The sequence below is a fragment of the Mus caroli genome, unplaced genomic scaffold (genome assembly GCF_978045245.1).
Source record: "Mus caroli unplaced genomic scaffold, Mus_caroli_1 scaffold_20, whole genome shotgun sequence".
In the NCBI taxonomy this organism is placed as follows: domain Eukaryota; kingdom Metazoa; phylum Chordata; class Mammalia; order Rodentia; family Muridae; genus Mus; species Mus caroli.
Window position 1 is genome coordinate 40,444,136 of NW_028227275.1, and position 23,062 is coordinate 40,467,197.

At 37.4% G+C, this 23,062-nt stretch overlaps 1 protein-coding gene across 1 annotated transcript in view; it reads right to left on the bottom strand.

The window, feature by feature from the left end:
* Positions 1-1,522: 1,522 nt before the first annotated feature.
* LOC110286084 (aldehyde dehydrogenase 1A1) overlaps positions 1,523-23,062 on the bottom strand; it is a 41,323-nt gene continuing 19,783 nt past the window's right edge. Inside the window, exons 6-13 of the mRNA XM_021152543.3 lie at positions 21,623-21,751; positions 20,299-20,412; positions 16,037-16,139; positions 14,363-14,547; positions 10,534-10,698; positions 8,234-8,391; positions 4,828-4,902; positions 1,523-2,091 (exon numbers count right to left, since the gene is read on the bottom strand). Coding sequence (XP_021008202.1) covers positions 2,019-2,091; positions 4,828-4,902; positions 8,234-8,391; positions 10,534-10,698; positions 14,363-14,547; positions 16,037-16,139; positions 20,299-20,412; positions 21,623-21,751 — 1,002 coding nt within the window. The 3' untranslated portion in view covers positions 1,523-2,018. The remainder of the gene's footprint in view (positions 2,092-4,827; positions 4,903-8,233; positions 8,392-10,533; positions 10,699-14,362; positions 14,548-16,036; positions 16,140-20,298; positions 20,413-21,622; positions 21,752-23,062) is intronic.

The following is a 23,062-nucleotide window of genomic DNA, read 5'->3' on the forward strand; positions in this document are numbered from 1 at the left end:
GATGGTAAAACTGTTAAGTGTATATAAGTCTGAGGATCTCAAAATTGGAGTTGCAAATTGCTTCAGGCCTCTGGAGTCATGGGCTTTTGTTGATTCTCATAGTGTTATGTGAGGGTAGCTCTTCAAGTGTCACAGCATCACTGTCAGGGTCTCTGCTGTATGGCAATGATAAGCTGTTTTACTTCTAATCAGAATCTGGAAAGTGCTGGTCTAGAGACTTCTAACCTTAAATTTTAAGTCAACAGACTAAGAACATTTTAGAATACATATGTCAACACACAGATATCTCTTTGTTTTTATTTAAGCCCACCTTGCTTTCCCCATGGGAGCCCAGGCCAGAATGAGAAGGTCCACCTGGAGGACACAATGGGGACATGGGCTGTGAGTTTTACACAGGGGACATCACCCCAGAGGATTCTTTGATCTTCAGAGCACCCTCCACCTCCTCCAGCACTACTGTGACCATTGCAGGAACAGCATCTTCCAAAAAGGCCTTCTGTGTGTGCATTGCTGTTAAATGAGGCACACAGAAAGAAGGCTCGTTGCTAAAATAAATTTGGGAAAATGTCATGATAAATCCAAACCTAGTAGGAGGATTTCCCTGTATTTACACATGTTCAGTATGCAGCTTGTAAGGACAGAAGACTAGCGTGTACACAACGTTTTCATTCTGTTTCCAATGAATAGTCCTAACAAAATGAAATTTCTTTCTTTTTATGCACTGAAAACTGTATGGCTTATTGTTAAGGTTCATATCTAGTTTATTCCTTCAGGAAGTTATTCCCGGTTCCCTTGAACTTCATTTCTATCTCTTCCCACATTACCAAACACAGGTTTTCAAAAAGCCTCGTTTCCATCATGCATTTTACTTCATTCTTTTTGGCATACCAGAGAGTATGTGTAAGGGGAGGTGTTGTTTCCCTAATTGGCTCTTGATTTGGTCAATAAAGAAACCAGATATCATAGTTGCTGGGCAAGAAAATCGCTAGCCCTAAACTTATCAGCTGTCCTATATCAGTCATCTGTTGGTGGTAGAGGCTGCTGGTTCTGGTTGTCCTAAGACCTTACATGGCTGTTGTGTCCTATTCATTTCAAAGCCTGGCTCAAAGAGCCCCCTCTTCTCTCCCTGCGTTTGCTTTTCGCTCTTGCCAAGAAATTGGCTTCTGCCTTCTTTATTGACCAAATCAAGAACCAATCAGGGAAGCAACTCCCCCTCCTACAAATATGTGCTTGTTTTCCAGAAAGGAACCACCTTGAGATAACAATTATTAAGGGTGATAGTGTCTAGCACATCTTCTCAGAACCCTGAAGGCATCCAGTAATGCTTATGTTACTCAAACTTGTACCAATCACTTCAAAGATCACTCTAAATGTATATTTTTCCAACCCCATTGAGGAGGAGTAGATAAGATTTTTTTTTTGAAATGCATTCATTCACTGAATTTAATAGGGCTTTTGACTGATCAGTAAAGTTTATTGCCATAATCCTAGTTGATTCCCAAATAATTATAGACCAACAAAATCATGCAAGGGTGCCTTTATTAAGCTTTGCATTCTAATTACAGCTAGGTATTTCATTTGACAAGCATGCATGACATTCTAGAAAATATTTCACAACACCTGGGGAACAGAGCAGCTGACTCTGCAGTCCTTATGCGTGGTGAGTACTTCAAGGAGTCACTGAGGGACAGAGCTTAAGTCACAACTAGTCCTCCTCACCAAATGAGTATGTTATAGAAGTAGCTACAATGGAAAGCACCTGGTCATGATGGAGTTACAGAGAGCTTGCGCTTATATCTATCCCTTTATTCTTGGATAAGAACTGGGGTCACATATTAGAAGGTGAATGAATCTGTTGGATTAAGCCACATGTTTTCTATGAGTGACAGTAACACTGATGAATTCCTTTTGCTTAAGAAATCAACTGAAGAAGAAATTATAATAAAACATGACTATGCTGGTTACTATAGGAGATGTGTAGCCACTGCTGAGAGTTTCTCTTTACTCTGCTGGCGTCTTTAGGAGTTCTTCTGAGATATCTTCATTGCGACTGTCTTGAGCTCAGTGTATTCATAAAGACCATGTTCACCCCTAAAGGGGGAAGAAAATTGCTGATAAATATGATTGCACACAGCATTGTAAGTCAAATATAGTCCCTAATGATTTGATTGATGCACGTTTTCTTTGCTTATCTGACCAGGTACACAGAAAAATATTTCCTGAAAACATGCTACTTCATATAGTTGCTAGCTTTATGGCCAAACCTACACTTGCCAGTGGACAACAATATTCTAAAAACATATATTTGATTTTAAGTGATTATGCATCCTATTCATTTTCACAGAAAATATCTATTATTTATATCACTCTATTTGACAATATTACTAATAACCCAAATCATAACTCAACCTTATGTGATTTTATCAGACCTATAACTAAGGGAGGTGCGGGTCATATTGCACTGTATGGCCACTGGAGAGCAACAGGATAAACCACCAGCTTCACTGGAGCCTGCGTTTACCATCCGCCTGTCACAGAAGTGGTAGTGCTAAGCAGGTAGAGAATGGGCACAATCCTCGTTCATTCAGGGCGTTCCAAAGCTAGAGTTTTAGCAGGATCTTTTGATTCTGGGCAAAAGAACCACCTAATCTTTCGTGGTGGATTTTTCTATCTCTGGGATTCATTATATATAATTTTAAGGAGGAGAGAACCTAAAGATTGTTCTGATTTGAGTTTGAGGGGGGTGTTTAGCAGAGATTGACTTTCTCTAGTTAGCAATTTGCTATAACACACTTAGGAAATCTCCAAGTCAACTGCAAGTGAACAGCAGCTGAGTAAAGCCCATCTGTATATACAATCAGGGGTTTGTCCCACACCAATTGTGGAAATTGTTTCTTTCCACATGGTGGATGATCTAATGAGTAGGATCACACTCATTATACTCTGCATTGTTTTTGTGAGTACATAAAATTACATACACATAGGACTGTTCTCAACATGTATGTGCACACATATTTGCAGAGGAGCAAGATTTTGGTCTTCTTTAGCAAAGGTGCTCCGGATGCTCTTCTCCAGTGTATGTAGAAAATGTCATATTCTCCCTACAAACAACTCTACTCATATTGATTATTTTGTGGGTAATTAAAGTTGAAAATTCATCTTGAACAATTCAATGAAAATGCTTCTCACAGTAATTAATAGGTTTCAACTCAGCTCTAAATTTTATTAAAAGATAGTATTTTAAGAAGTGTTTTTTTTTTTTTCCTCAGAGAGTTAGAAAAATTAAGCTCTGGTCTTGGCCAAGTTGCTTTCCACTGTAGTTAGAGTGACAAGGACATTCGCTGGAGAATCACGTGTAGTTACAATCTCATCAAGGCTGACAGTCTCTGGGATCTTGGGCATTTACAGTTTCTGAGACAAATCACAGGAACATCTGCTTACACTGCTCACTAGTTCAGGAACTCCACACCTTATTAGAAAGCTCCATGCTTTTGAGTTTTCATCACCAAATCAACTGGACTTTCCTCCCGTGCTGCAGACTCTCATGAAGCAGCCCTGGATGCAGTCTGTGACTGCATTTCCACCGAAACGTTTGCGTGCTGCTCACACGTCTCATCACAGACCACATAATATGTGAGAAGGAGGAGCAAGCCACGCCTACCTTCCCTTCTGTGGCTAGAAATTAACAAGTTCTCAGGGAAGCTGCTGAAACTGGTAATTACAGTCAACCAAATAAAAATTCATTCTAGTCCTTGTCTTAGATGAGACATTTAAAACACAATGTCTAAGAATAGCTCCTTGTTTTGTTGTTTTTTTTTTATTTTCACTGTTGTTTTGTTTTTTGTTTTTGTTTTTGATTTTGCTTCTTTTTTTTGTTTTTGGCTGAAGAAAAGATACCCATGTGAAATACAGAGAGTAATTGAAATTGGAACATTTCCAAATGTTATTAAGTTATCAACTGAGAACTGAGTAGGATTCCGAAGAGCTCCATTTTGACCACTTAACCTGTTCCAGTATCAGCACTGATCACAGATTCAGAATTTAAGGCTTGGGCACCACTGAACACATTGGGAACTTCATATCCTTAATTTTGGAGGCCCTTTTCCAATCTGATTTAATTCTATTGGGCTTTTTAGAAACAGGGTTTCACTGTGTAATCCTGGGGGGTGGGGTCTGTATATTAACTCACTATGTCATTCTGGATGTCCTGAACTCACTAAAGAGGCCATGATGGCTTTGAAATCACAGAAATCTTCCTTCCTCTCTCTCCCAAATACTAAGGTTAATTCCAACTTTAGTACAATCTAATTCTTATGGTGTATTAGAGTTGGTCACTTCAGTAATTCTCTGGAGACATTTTACAGCAAGTGCTTTGTTTAATACCTACACCAGTTTTTTGGTAGTTTTAACAGAAACCTATTAATTTGGGATAAGGCAACCTTAATTTATTTAAGTGCTATATTAAAATGCCTAAAATGTTTCTATATTTATGTAAATGAATCTCTAGATTATCAGTTTATCCCTTTACTTTCTGAATATGTTTCCCAAGTGGGTTCTAGTCCCTTATGTCATAGGCAATCCTAAAAGCAGACAACAATTAGCTACCAAGGTAAGGTGGTTAGCATGGTCCTTTATGGACAGTAACATCTTAATAAAGTATATTCCTTCTGTTAGGGCTACTTTTAAATTTAAAATGTTATTATGTAGTAAGAAAAGTCAAAGGAAGCTCATAGGCATACTTTACTTAAGGTATTGAAAATGGAGCATTCTTCTGGTAGTGGCAATCTTTTTTATAAAAACATGTTGGTAATATGAAGCTTTACTCACAGTTCTCTTCCATTTCCAGACATCTTGAATCCACCGAAGGGGCACTGGGCTGACAACATCATATAGCAGTTAACCCTTAAACAAAGAAGGGAAAGACTTTGTAAATAACACTTTACTTATCTCACAATTCTGAGACTGGGTCTAAAAAGAATCAGAGATCTTTTTTAAAAACTCCAGCATTCAATATAATATACTAATTGGGATGGGGGAGGGGACAGTGCTGTGGCTTACAGTGCAGAAAGCAAACACACATACTACCTGGAAATAGATCAATGGTACCAGTACAAGTGTGAACAATCATAAAGCAAGGTGTGTCTGAATCACAACAGAGGGGGTGTGCCATGTCAAGAAGTGTTTATTTTTCTGGAGGCTGGGGTTTGTCTGCTGTCCTTCAGTAGGCAGCTTGGTAATGCTTATGTATTTACCAGGCTAAAATCAATATTCTTTAGCAGTTGCAATGAGAACAATAATACACAGTCCACTCCTTTCCTTCATTGGTCGATATATTGCTCACACAAAATTGTTGGCAGAAATTAGATCTAATTAGCAATTTTAATTAGTTTAAAAAATACTAAATGTTTCTATACAGAAACATATTATTAAAACGTGCATAGAATTAAGGAGAGGCTCAACAGAAGATGCATAGAATTAAAGAGAGGCTCAACAGAAGATCAAGACAAGAGGGGAATGTTGACTACAGTACAGTTTTCCAGGCTGCAAACAATTATTTTATTATTAGAGAAAATGGTATTTTATGGGGCTGTTGAACTCTATCAGATCATGTAGTAAACATGCTATTTGAAGTACATGGTATACAGTAAGTAAGCCTTCAGTAATTGTAGGTGATGGATATGTGTGATATAGCATATCTGAATTTAATAGTATGGTTATTAAAGGAAAGATCTATATTAGTCAATAATCATATAAAATATATGATAAAAATTTCAATAAGTATCAGAAAATAGCCATAATGAAAACAAGATGCAGCAGACTTTTAACTCTTGTGCTTAATTCTAATTGTATAGCATTATATGGAAGTTTAACAACTATACAAGATATATGCCCGGAGTCATTTCCCAGATATATTATTATTAAAATGTTTGAGTAGCATTCCCTGTGTTCAAATCATGTTATGTGTATTTATTTGTTAACTCATTTATTTACCGATCTTGTGGAATGCAAGCAAGTATAGGTTTTCCTGTGCATGCAGTTGTACTTGAAGGCCAGAGGGAAACTGGATGTGTTCCACAATTTCAGCCTTAATCCTTTATTAATTAAGTTTTGTTTTTTTTACCTTTGTGCAATAGTCATGGATAACACAAAATTCAAGTTTAACTTTCAAATTAATTTTTAAGTGAATTTTAATTCTTTGAGAATATCATTTGAGTACTCTGGTCATATGATTTCTACCCTCCCTTTAAATAAATATATCCTATCGATTCTATTTGGCATTGTCATATGTGAATATGTGTCTCTTTGTATTTGGATAACAAATCAGGAGCCTTGCGCTAGAAAAGACAGATCATCTCTCAATCTTATTTTCTAAGACACAGTCTCCCACTGAGACTGAAATTTACCAATTCAGTTGGATAGGCTGGCCAGCAAATTACTGGGAAACCCTTGCCTCTGTCTTTCTAGTGATGAAGTTATAGCCATCACCAATGTTGCCATCACATGGCTGCAGGGGATATGAATGCAGGTTTTTACGATTGCTCACCCAGGGCTTCCTAGTTGAGTCATTACACCAGATTCAGGTTAGATGCAGGCAAGCTCTCAGGTGATTCAGGTTAAGTATGTAGGCAAGCTCTCAGGTGATTCAGGTTAAGTATGTAGGCAAGCTCTCAGGTGGTACAGGTTAAGTATCCCTTATCTGAAGTTCAGTTTTGAAGTCTTCAGATTATGGAACACTCATCAATTTTATTGGTTGACTATTCCTATTATGTTTATATGCATGTGACTACTTTTGGGTGTATGCCCATATATCACTTGGGTGGGAGATACCTGCAGAAGCCAAAAATCTACATCAGGTCACCTGGAATCAGGCCACCAGGTTTTCAGTTCCAGGTGGTTGGGAGTTGCCCAATCTGAGTGTTGGGAGCTGAGTTTGGGTCTTCTGCAAAGAGCAGCAAGTTCTCTTAACTGATGAGCCAACTCTCCAGCTCCACTCTCCTATTTTTGTAAAAGGTATTTGTGTATTTTTGTATTTATTTACTTATTATTTTATTCATTTATTTTTTTTTTATTGTGTATGTTTGTGTGCCTGAAAGAATGTAAGAGGTCTTACTAAGTGTGTTGGAGGCCTGGCTCTCACTCTGCTATTCATTACATGGTCTCAATTAAGTTATGTATCCTTAGCAAGTTCCTGGCTTCATCAAAGATAAGGTTTGGGTTAATAAATAGTAGATTTCAAGTAAGCTTAAATGATGACGATAGGAAATACATCAAAACATTATGAGTAACTAACTGTTGACTCTCATCACTTTGTTAGGAGGAAAAAAAAATTTCAGGCTATCAAAGGACCCAGAATCGCCTGACTGTGTCCCTTAGGGTCTTTTCTGTGCCTCTCTTTCTTTAGCTGGACTAGATGAGAGAATGAAAATAGCTTATACTGTACCTGAGACTGAGGGAAGGGAGGCTTGATGAGACAAGGGGCTTCTGAGGAAAGAGTCCAGGAATGGAATAGGCTAGACAAAGCCTTACTTTGAGAGGGACAGCCCGAGACTCTTCTACGTTAAATTATAAAATCAAAGAATACACTGAGTCTAAGGTGAGAGAAAATTGCTTTGCAAAATTTGTTATGCTCTCCTAAAAAAAAAATTTAGATCTCTAACAGAAAAGAAAATCCTGGAGTAAGATTCTAATATCAAAGCTTTATAAGCACCTTGCCTAGGGTTCCAGCTACTCTTGAGCCTGGTGCAGGAAAATGACAAGTTCAAGACTAATGTGCACCAGTTCAAGTCTAGCATTTTAAATATATAATAAAGCTTGAGATAGGGGTGAAGGACCAAGCACTTGCCTAGAATGTGAGAGTTACTAGGTCTAAGGTTCATTATAGAAGATGATAACGACATCAACAATAATAACATCCAGCATCCGTGAGGCACCAACACTTTCTCTAACGTGATTCAACCGGAAGAAAACAATTCTTCCTTTACCATCATTGCTCAAAATAGTGCTAAGTACCTTGACATTACCTTGTACATCCTAACAGTGCACAAAATACACATTTGTAAATTGTTTTAGACAAGTAGTTTGACAAAAATAAATAAAATTATTTTGACATTAAAAAATCTAGACAATTACTTTTCTAGTAGGTCAGAGACTTTCAAATGAATATTCAACTCTGGAGGAGGTTAACTCTACCTGCTGATATCGGAAGGGCACATCTTACTGCAGCGGCACTTACCACACCACCCCAGCCTGCAGAGCAGATGACACAGTGATGGCCCTATCCAGGTCTTTAGTGAAGACTCCTGCTGCTAGGCCATACATAGTATTGTTTGCTCTCTTGATCACGTCATCTACAGACTTAAATTTCATGATTTGTTGCACTGGTCCAAATATCTATACAGAATGACACAAAAATGGGTTAACTGTATATTTTAAATATACTACATATGTTTCCCTAGAAACCATATTGTACACTGGCTAAGGTATTGTCCCTCATGTTAGACCTATTGGTAAGAATCAAAACAGATGGCCACACACAGTAAACATGGAAACAGCCTGGGATCATGAGTGACATTATCTGTGGAGCAAATGCCAATCATTATGACAGTGTTTTTTTTTTTTTCCTTAGATGCTGTGAGATAGCTGCCCAAAATATAAAGACCAAACACGAAATCACTAAGTTCATGATATATTTGGAATCATTTTAAACTTTAAGCCTAGTTTTCATTGTGCAAGACAATACACAACAGGACAGGAAGACCAAGAAGGTAATCCTTTGCTCTAAGAGTAACAAATAGACAGATTGAGAGCAGTGTTTACCCTTTAAATGTACGTGTATTATTGATTTAAATATCAGCCATTCTCCTGTATTTGGATCATTTCATAATTATAAATATTGTATAACATAGCACAGATATTTATTTCTTTTGTCACCCATTCTATACACCATTACCAAACAAAATGACTCTTTACTAGAATCCTAAGTCGGGAACCACCCCCCACTAACCAATGTCTGAGGTCCTTGGCAGTGACAATTACCACAACTTGATTATTCCAGTATGAGCCAGTCTTTTATTTCTGTGGGAATCTAGTCAGGAAAGTTCCCATACAGCTTTATATCTCACCCCCATACCTTAGAAGAAAAAAAGTTGGTTTACTTATAGATATTAACCTTCTGTGCCTTTGGAAATATATTTATCAAAATTAAATGAAACAGAGGTTTCTTGGGATGTTAGTATATTTTCCCAAGAAATGTGACCATGGGTTGGCAGAAACCTCTAGAGCTCATATGGTTTGCTGGTTCCAAGTCAATGTGAGTGGTATGGGGCAGTTAGTGGCCACTCCCTACAGGCTGGGGGCAGATCCTGGGGTTGGTTCTAAACTCCATCGTGACCCTATAACTAGGAAGCACAACACTGTGAACATTGGAAATGGGAAGCAGATAGAACAGGGTTGTGGAGGATTTGCTCAGGGTTGAAGCAACTTAGCTGATGCGGTGTAGGCTCCTGTTCTGAAGCGGCAAATGAATTATTCTAGTGCACACACTATAGAAGCACAATAAACATTTCCTTGAATGAAGGTTATTTTTTGCTTTATTGTTCTTCCTATGCATGTTAATCATAGTCTCCAAGAACACTAGTTCTAATCAAAGAAGGATCAGCCAAGAGGTACAGAAATTCAAGTGTAGTTGAGAAGTGAAATAATGTAGACAACCTAAGTATGTTGGATGATCCACATATAATATTTAATTCTATTCTTTATACTTATTTCCTTTCCTTGCAAAGCTGAATAACCTCCCTGTCTCTTTATTTGTTGACATTGTGGAGGTAAAGAAAATAACCTCTTAGGTCTTCTGCTATATCAAAAACATGAGTATAAATTCACTGCATGAGGAAAATATGAATCTGTGTAGTTGAGTCATGGTATCTTCTTATGCAGTATTCCACATAACACTTTTATTGTCTAAGGCATGTGCTCGTAACTCTGCATATAGTAAAAGTCTTCAGAATCAAGATGTATATTAGTTACCATAGTAACTGAAAACTAGTTCCTTTTAGTTATATGTTGTTTTTCTGGGTACCATCTTTATTAATACTACTTAGATTGCACTCCCCAGCTCTTATCTTTACTTCCCCTACAAAGCCAGTCCAGTTTGTCTATAGGAGTTTGAGCTTTTTATGTTCTTTTTAGAAATGAGGTCATTCAGTATACGTTGTTCTGTTTCTGGTCTATGTAACACAATATATGTACATTTATTCCTGTTTTTATAAATGAAAAGGCCATTTTTTATTCTGTTAAGACTGTGAAAAAAGCCCCTGTAAAATCTGTTGTACACTTCTGTTTGTGTTTGTCAGAAACTCTTTACAGGACACTTGGATTCCTTACTGTTTAGCTTGGATCACAAATAAGTTAAGACCTTGTCACCAAGTGTTTCCTGGTAATGTTGGTCAAGGAGCTGAAGATTTTTAGAGGGACATAGATCAAACACAGAGAGAACACGGCAGGCCCATAAACAGAACCATGTGGAAACATTACCTCCTCTTTGGCAATGCGCATCTCATCAGTCACGTTGGAGAAGACTGTGGGCTGCACAAAGAAGCCTTTGTTCCCCCAGCGTCCTCCACCACACTCCAGTTTGGCTCCTTCTTTCTTCCCACTCTCAATGAGATCGAGTATTTTATCATGTTGTTCCTTGTCAATCTAGTTGAAAGAAACCACAGGGAAAAGGAAAAGAAATGAAAACCATAAACACGTAATGAAGATGAGGCTTCCAACCTCCAGGACACTCTGTTAAGTCTGATATTTTGAATCACTGGACACTGGTTCAGCTTATTCTGATCATTCTTGGTTGGGTGTGTGTGTGTGTGTGTATGTGTGTGTGTGTGTGTGTGTGTGTGTGGTTTTTTTTCCTGTTAATTTTTAAGAAGAAAGCTTAACAATTTGTACACTAAGTACAGTTACATAAACTCAGAAATTGGCAAAATGGAGCTTTTACACAACTGTCATTGATCATTTATTCTCTTTCAAAGAAGTGTGTTAATGATTGAGCACATATGCCAGGAACTTTAGTCCTAACTGAAATAAAGGAGTGATGGGGAAGAGGACTTTGTTTCAGGTCTAATGGGTATGACCTGTGGATGTGCTTTTGACCGTAGAAGATCTGTATTCTTTACAGATGGAATCTGCCCATTCTTAGGTCTACTGGATTGCTTGCCCTTTCACACCACATATGATCACTGTTTGGGGGTCTTGCTCCATTCAATTCAGTAGGTTGAATTTCAGTTTCTAACAAGAAATGATCATCATCTTTCTGTTCTGTAACGGAATTTTTCCCCAATTCCTCAATGATAATCTTTTTATTTGTAGTCTAATGTGGAATTCCAGGGATTGGTTTAAAAATGAAGGCACTGATATTACTCCATACTAAATAGAGCCAGGTTAAGTTGCAGTGTTATGTATGTCTAACTAAGATATTCTGGAGTTGGCATGTAGTCAAAAATATTTATGTTCATGAAAATCTTTGCTGTCTTTTTTTTTCTTTTTTTTTTGATTTTTAATATTTTTATTACATATTTTCCTCAATTACTTTTCCAATGCTATCCCAAAAGTCCCCCATAGTGCCCCCCACTTCCCTACCCACCCATTCCCATTCTTTTGGCCCTGGCATTCCCCAATCTTTGCTGTCTTATTCTTTAAATCATGAAATATGTCCTCAAAATCACTATTCTTCAATTCTTTTTTTCTAAAGATGTATTTCCCAACTCAGAGTGCTTCTCTGTCCTTGAACAGAGAATATATTCTGGGGAATCTAGTTCTTGAATATTTGCTTTAGAAAAAGAGAAGGCTGAGATATACTCTGCTAGATTATGGGGCTAATAACAGTTATCAGTTATCAGAACACACAGTCTATGAAATAACAAATGCACAATGCCATTATAATGGTGTTAAAACTTAGGGTTTGATTGGTTAAGTGTGTGAATTTTCTGAGTCCTTTAATTTTATGTATCAAAACATATAAACCAAAAAGACACAAGTTCATCTATGGGAATCATATATCCTTACTTAGAAACTAGTGCTCAACAAGAACATTGAGAACAGACATATAAATATCTTATTTTTAAGACGGGAATGTCTATACTTCATATGGAATTATTATCATTTATTATTTTATATAATTGTCATCATGTATAGAAGCATTTAATGGTACTTATGACAACACATTGAGGTAATCATGTGCTGATTGTGTCACAGAGCTTATTTGACACCACTATATAGGGAATTCTCCAGAGTGATGCTACTATCTCTATTTAATTGGCAAGGAAATTGAGCAGAGGGAAGTTTTTTTCAAATGAAAATACTGATCAGTTTAAGCTTTTATGTATGTATTTGGGACCATGAAGACAAATATAAACATTATAAGTTAAAAAATATGTGTATATCAATATTCATATGTAACACAATATAAATAATACTATATTACATATAAGATATATAAATATTATATACAATATAATATAATATAATCTCTAAAACTGAAATGCCTTAAGTTTGTCATCTTTAAAATGAGAAAAATGACCATTGTAAAGTTTTCCCTTAAAATATATTTGACTTTAATTTTCCCTATAACTATTTTTTTTATTGGGATAGTTATGAATCCCATACTCAGTTTCAAACGTTTCAGTGACTCATGCAGCAGTGGGTGAAGCACTAGGCAAAGGTTGGCTAATGTGTATCTCTTCTCATAATATCTTTTTAATGACAGAGAAAACCCCCACCATAATGATAGAGAAGAAAAGCTTGGTGTCTCAACCTTTTGCTACTAAGGTTCCAACCTGCCTGCCTGTTCTTATTCAGAACAAACTTTCTTTAAACTCTATGCCCTGACACAAAGTAAAGCCATGTGGTAGTCAATTAGAATGTGGGCTTAATCAAGGGCCTCTCTCAGGATATAGCTGGTAGCAATTTCCCATAAAATTTTGCTAATTGAATTTGATTTATATTTATTAACTAATTCAACAATGAGGTTTGGTTCCAACTAAATAAAGAGGTACACTGTAGCATATTTAATGTGAAAGAGTGACGATGCCAAGGTCATTGTCCAGTCCCTAGAGCACCCCACTCAGTAGTGGCTCTACTAGCACTTGGGGACAGTAAGGTCTTTGTTGGGATGTTTTCCTGCTCACTGTGGAATGTTCAGCAGTGTCTGTTCTGCTTACCAGAGACCCACATGGGCCCACAGTTCCCCATCTTGTTATAACAACTTAACCTATCTCCAGATAAAGTCTACATCTCCTGTGGGGAAGGCCCTCAGGTTGAGGATCACTATTGTAGAGCATGATCCAGAGTTAGGAGTGAACTCAGAATCACAGGACCAAAATCTTGAACAGCAGGTTATAACAGACCATGAATAAAAGCTATGTAAGAGGAAAATGTGGCTTGAGTGAGAAAGACAAAGACATTCATATTTACAGTAGATCTAATGACACAGAATACCCAGAGCCCCTGGGGAAACTCTAGCTTTTGATAACTAAAGGGAGAAGCTTGTCAGAAGTGTGCCATAACCAGGACTTGCAAGAACCATTGATGACCTCATATGTCAGAGAGAATGAGGACACTGCTGAGCACTCAGGTCTGCTTTCCTGCTTAGACTCATAGAATGATGGCTGAGGTGGAAGACTGATTACAAAGGAGAAATGAGAGAAATATATATGGATTTCCAAGAGGTCTAAGAATTGTAATAGGAATCAAAAGCATACAGATTGAAGAAAGCAAACAATTGATAATATTGTCTAATTTTTCTTTTTTCTTTTGTCTATGTGGTGTTCACGACAGTGCAATGTGTATGGAATTCAGAGGCTGACATTAGGTGTATTTTACTATCACTTTCTACCCCTGTCATTTATCTAAATAAACTGTCTCTCTGAACCCAGAACTTATGAGTTTGACTACCCTTGCCAGTTACCTTGCCTTGGGAAATCCCTATCTTATCTCCTGAACTTTGGGGTTAAATATTGGCTACCACACACATTCATTTTTTTCATGAGAGTTCTGGAATTTGAACTCTGAACTTCACACTTACATGTCCAGTGCTTTATCCACTGGAACATCTCCTCCTCAGACCTTTCCATGTTTAATTCTCCTCATGCTTCCTAAACTATATCTAGACATATAAACAGTCTGGTCAATACAAAAGAGAATGAGTTCTTTATTATTGAGAAATATCTCATTAATGAAAGAGATAATTCCCAATAATAAAGAATTCATTCTGCAAAATGCATAACTAAGAAGTAAAGTTAACTACTAGTTTTAAGTAAGATTATTTATTCTTGTATTGGAAATGATTGTCTTATTGTTGTATACTTGCCTGAGGGCCTTGATTTATTCCTGGGGTCAGAGGGTTTCCAAGAACATATTTCTTAGCTCGCTCAACACTCCTTTTCACAAACTCATCATAAATTGACTCCTCAACAAAAATCCGGGATGCTGCAACGCAACATTGGCCTTGATGATAAAACACTCCATGGTGTGCAAACTCAACAGCAATGTCCACTGCAGAGAAAACACTTATATTAGAGAAGAGATAGTTTCTAAAGCACACATATGTATGTATGTGCGCATACTCACACATGTCTAAATCAAAGTAAAATTTAAAAATCTATTTGTTTTCAGATGAAAAATGGTGATATGGCAAAAGGGAGAATCACAGATTCAATATAATTCCGAGTCTTAAAAGCCAGGTGACAAAATAATCTTAGTGATCTTTTTATTTACAAAGAAATATTAAAAATGAAAAGAATCTGGGAAGAGGTGCTTGTACAGCTTTTACATAGACCTTACTAAGAACATAGATTTGGTTATAAGAACAAATAGCAATGCAAATAACTTTATAATTCTTTCTAAGGATCAAGTTTTAACTGAATTAAAAAATGAAACCTGCATTATTCATTGACTAAATAATTTCAAAACATTCATATACTTCGATCAATGAAAAAAATTATCTTTCTGAAGATACTCGGCGAAACCCATTAGTACTTAGAATCATCACAGACCATGAGAACCTTATACATACCTACCAACTCATTGATTAGTTTATGCAGTACAGTGTGTGTATGGCTTTCATTGGAATATTGTTGATTCTAGTGAAAAGAAAAGTGTGTGTGTGTGTGTGTGTGTGTGTGTGTGTGTGTGTGTGTGACAGAGAGAGAGTTTTATAAATGAGGAAGATTCTGTTCAATATTGCAGAAATAGGCTGTCATCTGTGAGCCAATTATAACGGCTTCAGTTGTAATGAGGAGATTTTCCAGATTGATAAACTGGGGACTTTGCCATGTATTGAATGGTAAACAGAAAGTAAGTTCTAAAATCTGTGTAAGAATCACAAGAGCGACAACAGCAAATTCCATGCATCATTTGTTTTTCTAAATCGTATTGAAGGAAGAGGTACAAGAGTGCTGGACCATGAATCTCCATGGGATCAGCCTGGTTAGGAAGTAACTCGGGATTTCACTTGTTATATGCCAGAATGATTTGGAATATTATGGATGGCAGTCAAATCCAAATGACAATTTCACACATTTCAATTTACTAACGTTAAGTTAGAAATGAAAAAAAATATTTAAGGAAGGTCCAATATTCTTCTGGCTATCCCCATATACTAAGTGAAGAGAGAAAGAAAATATGAAATTACTGATAGCCAGACTCGTTTCTGGCTCCAAATGTCTCAAGTATCCCATGCATTCAACAGAATCAAACATATAAAATATCAAAAAACAGATCCTATATTCTAGATGCAGACCTCAGATACGATCTCAGATTGACACCAGGAAGTAACCATCTATTCCAACCCAGGACAAAATCATATCTGTGCTTAATTTATCTACATTATGGGACAATTTAAAAGCTTCCCAGAGTTACCACAGTTGCTAGTTAACCCTTTTCCCCTTGAAGGAAAGTCATTTGTAAGACTCTAGGTGACTGTGTGACAGGATCAGGCATCAGGAGGAAGATGATGAGATGCTAACAAAGGACCTGTACTCACAGTCAGCATCTGCAAACACAATGCAAGGGCTCTTTCCCCCAAGCTCCAGAGTGACTCTCTTCAGATTGCTTTTCCCTGCAGCTTCCTTGATTAACTTGCCAACCTGAAATCAAACATCACAAAGGAGGAGGCTTAGCATGTTCTCAGGTAGATAGATTCATTTCATACTTTCAATTTACAGAACATGTGCCCCACCATTTCATTTCATTTGGAGGAAACATTAAACGGTGTTATTCAAGATCTGGCACCCTCAGATGTAAAAGCTTCCATCATCAAGTATGCAAACATGAGACATATCAGAAAATGGCCATGGCCAGGTGAGCAGACAATTACCTAGAGACTTGACTTGCATGAGAGGGCAGATGAGAATTATTTTTCATATTCACCAAAATATCCTCTCTGTGTGTTTGATCAGAAATACCCATGGGCACCTCAGGTATTGACTTCTCATCCTTCTAGTGACATTCAGAGAACTCTGTACTTCCTTGGTTTGGGCTCATCTTTTAGCACAGATTTTTCTTGCACTCTTCTCTGATGACTATAAATGAACAGGATTCTCTTTCCTTGGTCTCCCAAAGAAGGACACCTAGAATTCCTCAAATGGGATCCTACATATCTATAAAAACTTTCCCAACAGACTGTCCTTTTCTCCTTCTCTGTGTGTTTATCATGGTATGGTCACTCATTGTTAGTGGATCTCTAAGAGGGAAAGAGCCCTTTCCCTTTTAGTTCCTTGGTGCTGTGCTTCTGTTTCTCCTACACTTGTCACTGCACAGAAAGAGACTGACTCTCAGCTCTGTGTTCCTCTTGCCCTTCGCTGGAATCCTGCCATTCGAGTCACTTCTTTACTCTTGTCCCTTCGTCTAAAACAAGACATTGCCTTCATTTTACTTTACTGGCTGCACCTGGATCCATTTAATTAAAGGTTGTTTTCTAAATGACACTTCTTGCTTTCCATCTCTAAATCCAGCTCTTATAATGACTTGTACACGAAGACCACATTCTATTGAAAAGATCTTTACCTTGGTGACTAGAGGCACACATCATATTATGCGTCTTTAATCCTCTGGGTTTCTTGTGCTATTCTAGATGTTGGATTTTAATGAAAAGTTTCTCTTGCATCAGAGTGTTGAGATAATTTCTATGTTGATACTACATTGCTATTATTGATATTATTCTGCACTGCATTATGGAAAAGGTCATCATTTTACTAAAGCTTCCCTTTTATTAACAATTTTGCGATTCTAACTTTAACTCCTGATAGTAGATGAATAGAAATAAATAAAAAAAACAGTAATGTCCTGGAGAAGCCCTGCCTCAAGTTCACCTTCCCTGCCTGCCTTTCATGTTACCGTCTTCCTTCTTTTCTGTTCTGTCTTATATTTTTGAGAGTGAATCCCCATGTAGCTCAGTCTGGTTTCAACCTTGTGACCCTCCTGCTTCTCTTCCCAAGTTGTCGTCGTGTGTTGCACCATGCTGAAACTCTGGAGTACAGACTTTGTGATTATTTTCCTTTAAGAAATTTTTATTTTCTATATAACTAATGTTATCATTTGAGTTCCCCAGTCAGCTTAGTAGAAAACTTCTCCTAACATAGGTAACTTTCGTCTTGGTTAATGGAGTATGACCAGAATACATTTTCTAAATCTACATATGACAAAAGAATGAATAGAAAAGCTGGTTAGAAATATGAACGTGAAGGGCTAGAGAGACGGCTCAGTGGATAAAAGCACTGGCTGCTCTTCCAGAGGTCTTCAGTTGAAGTCCATATGGTGACTAACAACAATCTATAATATGATTTAATACTCTCTTCTGTAATATATGTAGATAAAATGTTTGTATATTATAAAATGAATAAATAAACAGTATAATAAAATAAAAAGGAAATATAAGTGAGGAATAAAGATTGTATATATATTTCAAATTCAAGCAGACAATTTAAAGCTTGCTTGAAATTTCTCAGAAACCAATCACATAAGTTTTATCCCGTAATTCTATTCCCTTACTTTGAAGAGATAAAACCTGAGTTTCCCAGAGAGGATTACGAGAAAGGCAAAGATATGAACTGTTCATCTTCTTGTTGCATTCCGTGTGAAGCAGAGATATCCAGTGTTTGGAAAATATTTCTTACAAACTGTGTGGCTTGTAACTGTGAGAAATGCATTTGCCTGTGTGTTAAAAATGGTTCAGGATCTCTACTATAAGTCAGTTAACAGATGCTAAGAAAAAAGTATAAATAAGTTTCCAGAGTATGTGTGCTGAATGAATGCTACGTTTTTCCTCACTGGGGCTTCTGGAATCAGGTTATTATCATTTTGCTATTTAGAAATAGTTGCGTACCATTCTGTGGCTAACCTTGAACAAAAGAGCCTTGAGACTAGCCTTGAGGCAAGAGAGTGAGATAACTCCTCAAGGATACACATGCTCATGATTATGCGTCTCAGACAGCGGGAACACAGATAGAAAGACTGTTGAGTTCAGGATTTCTGAGAACTTCAGATAAGAGCACCCAGGCAGTGTGGGGACACGGGGTGGGGGGTCAGGTGTGAGAAACTGATGTCCACATATAACCCCAATCCTGGGAAAGTGAAAGGTAGCAACCAAGGCCACTTAGTGACTCTCAGAGGGCTGCTAGATATCTTATTCTACTAGTTCTCACCTGTACTGTGTAAAACCGAGTAAAACAGATATTAGGGTCCCTATGCTTTTCAGATAAAGAAATTAAAATTTGGCAAAGACAATTAATATTTTAGAAGTATAGGACTTAAAGGTTTAGATTGGAATTTGAACCCATATGTTGCGTGGTTTTCTTATTTATGTGTTTTATTCGGAGGTAGGGGTCATTTAAAGTGGTCTCAAAATGCTACATAGCTCAGGGTCAGTCAAGACAGTTAAGCATTTGCACTGCTGCTGGGATCAGGACCAGAAGCCTTCAGGAAGGATGGACTAGAGAAATGAACATAGGTTTTGGACCCAGAAATGTCGCAGAGGGTGGGAAAGCCCAGGATTCTATCTGTCTGCCTTTCCCTGCTATGATATCAACCTTTAGCACCATCATAATGGAAGTTATCAGTGTGTCATGGACATCCTCCCATCTTCTTTTACCTCCATGAGAAATGCTGAATGCATTTTTTTTTTGGGTTGCTGCTTTTTGTTGGTTTTGTTTTTAATCATATCTCAGTTGGAGATTTTTCCACCTTGTACTATCTTTCTACTATCCATGAAAAACAAAGAGAATATACTTTAGAAGGTCAAAATAGAATAAAAAGAGAATTTAATGTTTTATCAGTTCAATTCTCTGTGGCGTTTAATGAAATACTGAAGCAACTAACTAAGAAAAATCAAATCAACCCCAGCTTGCTATGGAGAATGGTCTTCCTGCTTCTCAGTCCTCCAGGAGTTAAAACCACTTGTCAGCCTCTCCATCAATCTCCAGCACCCATCTAGCTTCAGGTGAGCTTTCCTTTCCTTGGTCTCCTGTACATAGCTGACCACCTTCTCAATCCTATTTCTTTCTTGCAGGTATTGGCAGCTTACTTTTCACACATGTCAATGAGGCATGCAGTCAGTCTCTTTTCAGGTTGAATAGCTAATAATAACGTGATAGTCAAGTAGGGTGTCTCAAACATGGCTTTGCTGGAAATGGAATTAAGTTATAGATTTGGTTTATGACAGAAACTCATGAAATATACAGAATTCTATCTTCCAAGCCTTTTGCTCACCCTCCACCTGCCTCTTCTTAATAGGGATGTTGACTATTTTTCCACTTTGTGTTTATCCATAGTGAAGCCAGACACACTGAAAACTGAGGCTCTCCAGCAGAAATATGGAAGGAAGCAGAATTTGTCTGCTTTTCAGAATATGCTGGATAGACAGTCCCTGAAAAACGCTAAGGGTGAAACTCTACTATTTAATTTTCAAAATCTAGAGGCTGCATTTACATTTATTCATGTAAATCATTGTGCTCTAATTTATATTATTTATATCATACATATTACCAGTCGTCTGAGAGAGTCAGGGGTTAAATTTCTAAGAGATATATAGTAATAAACACACTGAACATTGTAATCTTTCTGAATTAGCAACAGGTATCTTCTTTGATCCGAAATTCATCCAGCTGTGCTTTATAAACATATTTTCAAGAATTGAATAAGTGACAAATCATCAAAGTAACTTTTGTTCTAAAAAGCATTGGCTGAGAAATAGCTGCAGAAAAGATGTTTGCTCTCGTAGGAGATGAGACATTCATAGATTGGCCCTACCTGTGTTGATCCAGTGAAGGCCACCTTGTCGACATCCATGTGAGAGGAGATGGCTGCCCCTGCAGTTGGCCCATAACCAGGGACAATGTTCACCACGCCAGGAGGAAAACCTGCCTACAAGCAGCCAACAGATGGAGAATTAAATTCATAAGAGTTGGGTACGTTACTGAAGCTGTGTTCTTAGTCTAACCTTACAAGTTTTTCTTCCAAGAAATTTCCACTTACATATTTATTCTTTATTATGACTCTTTCTTAGTTTATATGAAGACATACTCAAAGGGGATATTTTTTTTCTTTCAAAACCCCAAACCCCATTAATGGATCGGATCATAGTTCTAATGATTAGCTGTGCCAAATGTCAGAAGAGGGAACTCCTAGGATCCACAAAAGTATAATGCACTACATAGACAGAAAGAAATCATTTGGTGAGATCAGCAAGGCTAGAAACCTAGAGGTCATGTTTTCAGTTTTCCAATGTTGACTTTTCATGAGAACAGCTAAGTTACAAATCCCGAGTGGGATTGTTTGATCAGTAAAACAGCACATAGGCAAAGCCTCTTTATAAAGTATAAAGTGTCCTATCGACAGCATCAATGTCAGAGCCTTGATGGGCACATTAAAAGTCCATGCTTTTCGAATAAAAGAAGCCTCATTTTAACAAACTTTTTGTCCATTTTAGCTTGAAATAAAAAACATCTTAAAGATATTGTTTTGCATTTTGAAATTCTAAGTTGAACTTTTGATGTAATATTAAGGATGAAAACCAGTAGTGTTTTAAAGAGGTGAAATCATACATTTTGGTTAATTATATAAAGGTGTCATGTTGACTGCACTTTAAACAGGAAAGATAATGAAGATGAATATGAACACTGGCTATATTCTTTGCATATTATGGCCCAATATTTAAACAAGTATATTACCACAGTTGCCTCCAATCTTTAGCCATATTAAAACTAAACTAAATGAAAGAATTTACAGAAGCAACCAGGCCAGTTATAAATGTGGCAGTGTCAAACAAGTACTTCAGCATTTGAAAGAACATTTTCTTTCCTCCTGGATTCTGTTCACGAGACTTGAACAATGTAAGTGACAGATTACAGGGTGACTGGTTGCAAGCCTCTGAGTCTGGCTTCCTGTCATTATTTAGGTGGAGATACATTCGTGCTGACCGACAACATCCCAGCCCTTAGCTCAGCTGCATTTATCTGCATGACTGAGCAGGAGCCATGTGTGAACAGTGAAGCTCACAGTACATATGAACACAGCCTGTAAGGGAAAGCAGGGACTCAGAATCTGCCTGCATGTTTAAACTCAGGAAACTCACCTCTTTTATTAAAGATGCCAGGTGAAGAGCCGTGAGAGGAGTTTGCTCTGCTGGCTTGACAACCACGGTGTTCCCACAGCTAAGGGCAGGGCCTATCTTCCAAATGAACATGAGCATTGGAAAATTCCACTAGAAGGCAAAATTGAAAAAACGGACCCTTTACATTGTCTCAAACCACAGTTTCTAGAACAACCTGCCTTGATAGATGTTGAATAAAATCTTTTAAGTTCTGAGTACTTATCTGAAAAATCTCACTTAGAGTCACTGTTAAAAGCAACTAACACATGATCTGGACTCACCATATAGAAGGGGACAGGAAAACACTCCTAAATTTAGTTGTGTGCTGATATTTTGAATGCTTATTCTACGAGGAAGAATACTTTATAGTTTTGTATATAAATAAGCATAGTAGATGTTAAAATGATCTGACATTATCTCCCCTCTATTTTCCTGGAGTCCCTTTCTTGAATTTACCTAATTATAATACCTTTTAGTATATTTAATGCCAGGAGACTTGATTTTTACTTTTTGGAGTCTAGAGACTGAAACCAGGCCATGGATATGTTGAAATTGTTTTGCACAATGGAGAGGTAGGTTCAGATCAGGACAAACGATATGTTAAAGGCAAAGGACGTTCACATCCAGAGGGTGAGTACTTTGAGTTCAGATCTTTATTAAACCCTCTAGCCAGCTGTAAGAAGTGAGATATGTGACCACTTCTCTGCTTATGCATTCACCCAGCATGAGTCCTGAAAACAATCCTTGCTACATTAAATGGATATCTTCTGAATCCATTGAGAAAGAAAGCTGGGGGACAGCACAGCCCTGTGTGAGGACCAGGGTTAGATCCCAGAGCAACAGAACAAAGCAGCTAAAGATAATGCTTAGATTTATTCAAGCTACTCGCTGGTAGTATGATGTAGATGGACTTGAGTTTTTTAGGCTTTGAAGTAGAGAACACTTCTATTAAATACATTGATATGTTCAGTCTCACTAAACAAGAGTCACTGTCATTTCACAAAAAAATGTAGGATGCCTCATTATGTTTTAATTTGGCCTTTTAAATTATATCAGCTGTATATGGTTAGTGTCCTGTGTGTCAAGTTTAGAGGCATTCTGGTTCCATCCAGAAGTTGATTTTCTGACAGAAGAATTTTGCGTCCCCAATCCTGATTTCCGAAGGTACAATGCAGGTCACACACTTTTCCAATTTTTCAGATGATCATTACTTCTACGTAAGTCAAAAGCCATTTTCTAATATTTTAGCAATCTTGCCGCAGTTCCTATCCATGGTGAGACATTTCAAGGAGACAGAGTGCTGGAAGTTGTAAGTCCTGCTGTGTCCCACTGAAGTGGAGTCCCAGAACAGATGAGCCATGATAAACCTTTACCATATACTTACAAGGCACAGCTCATGAAACCAGAGCATCGCACAATTTC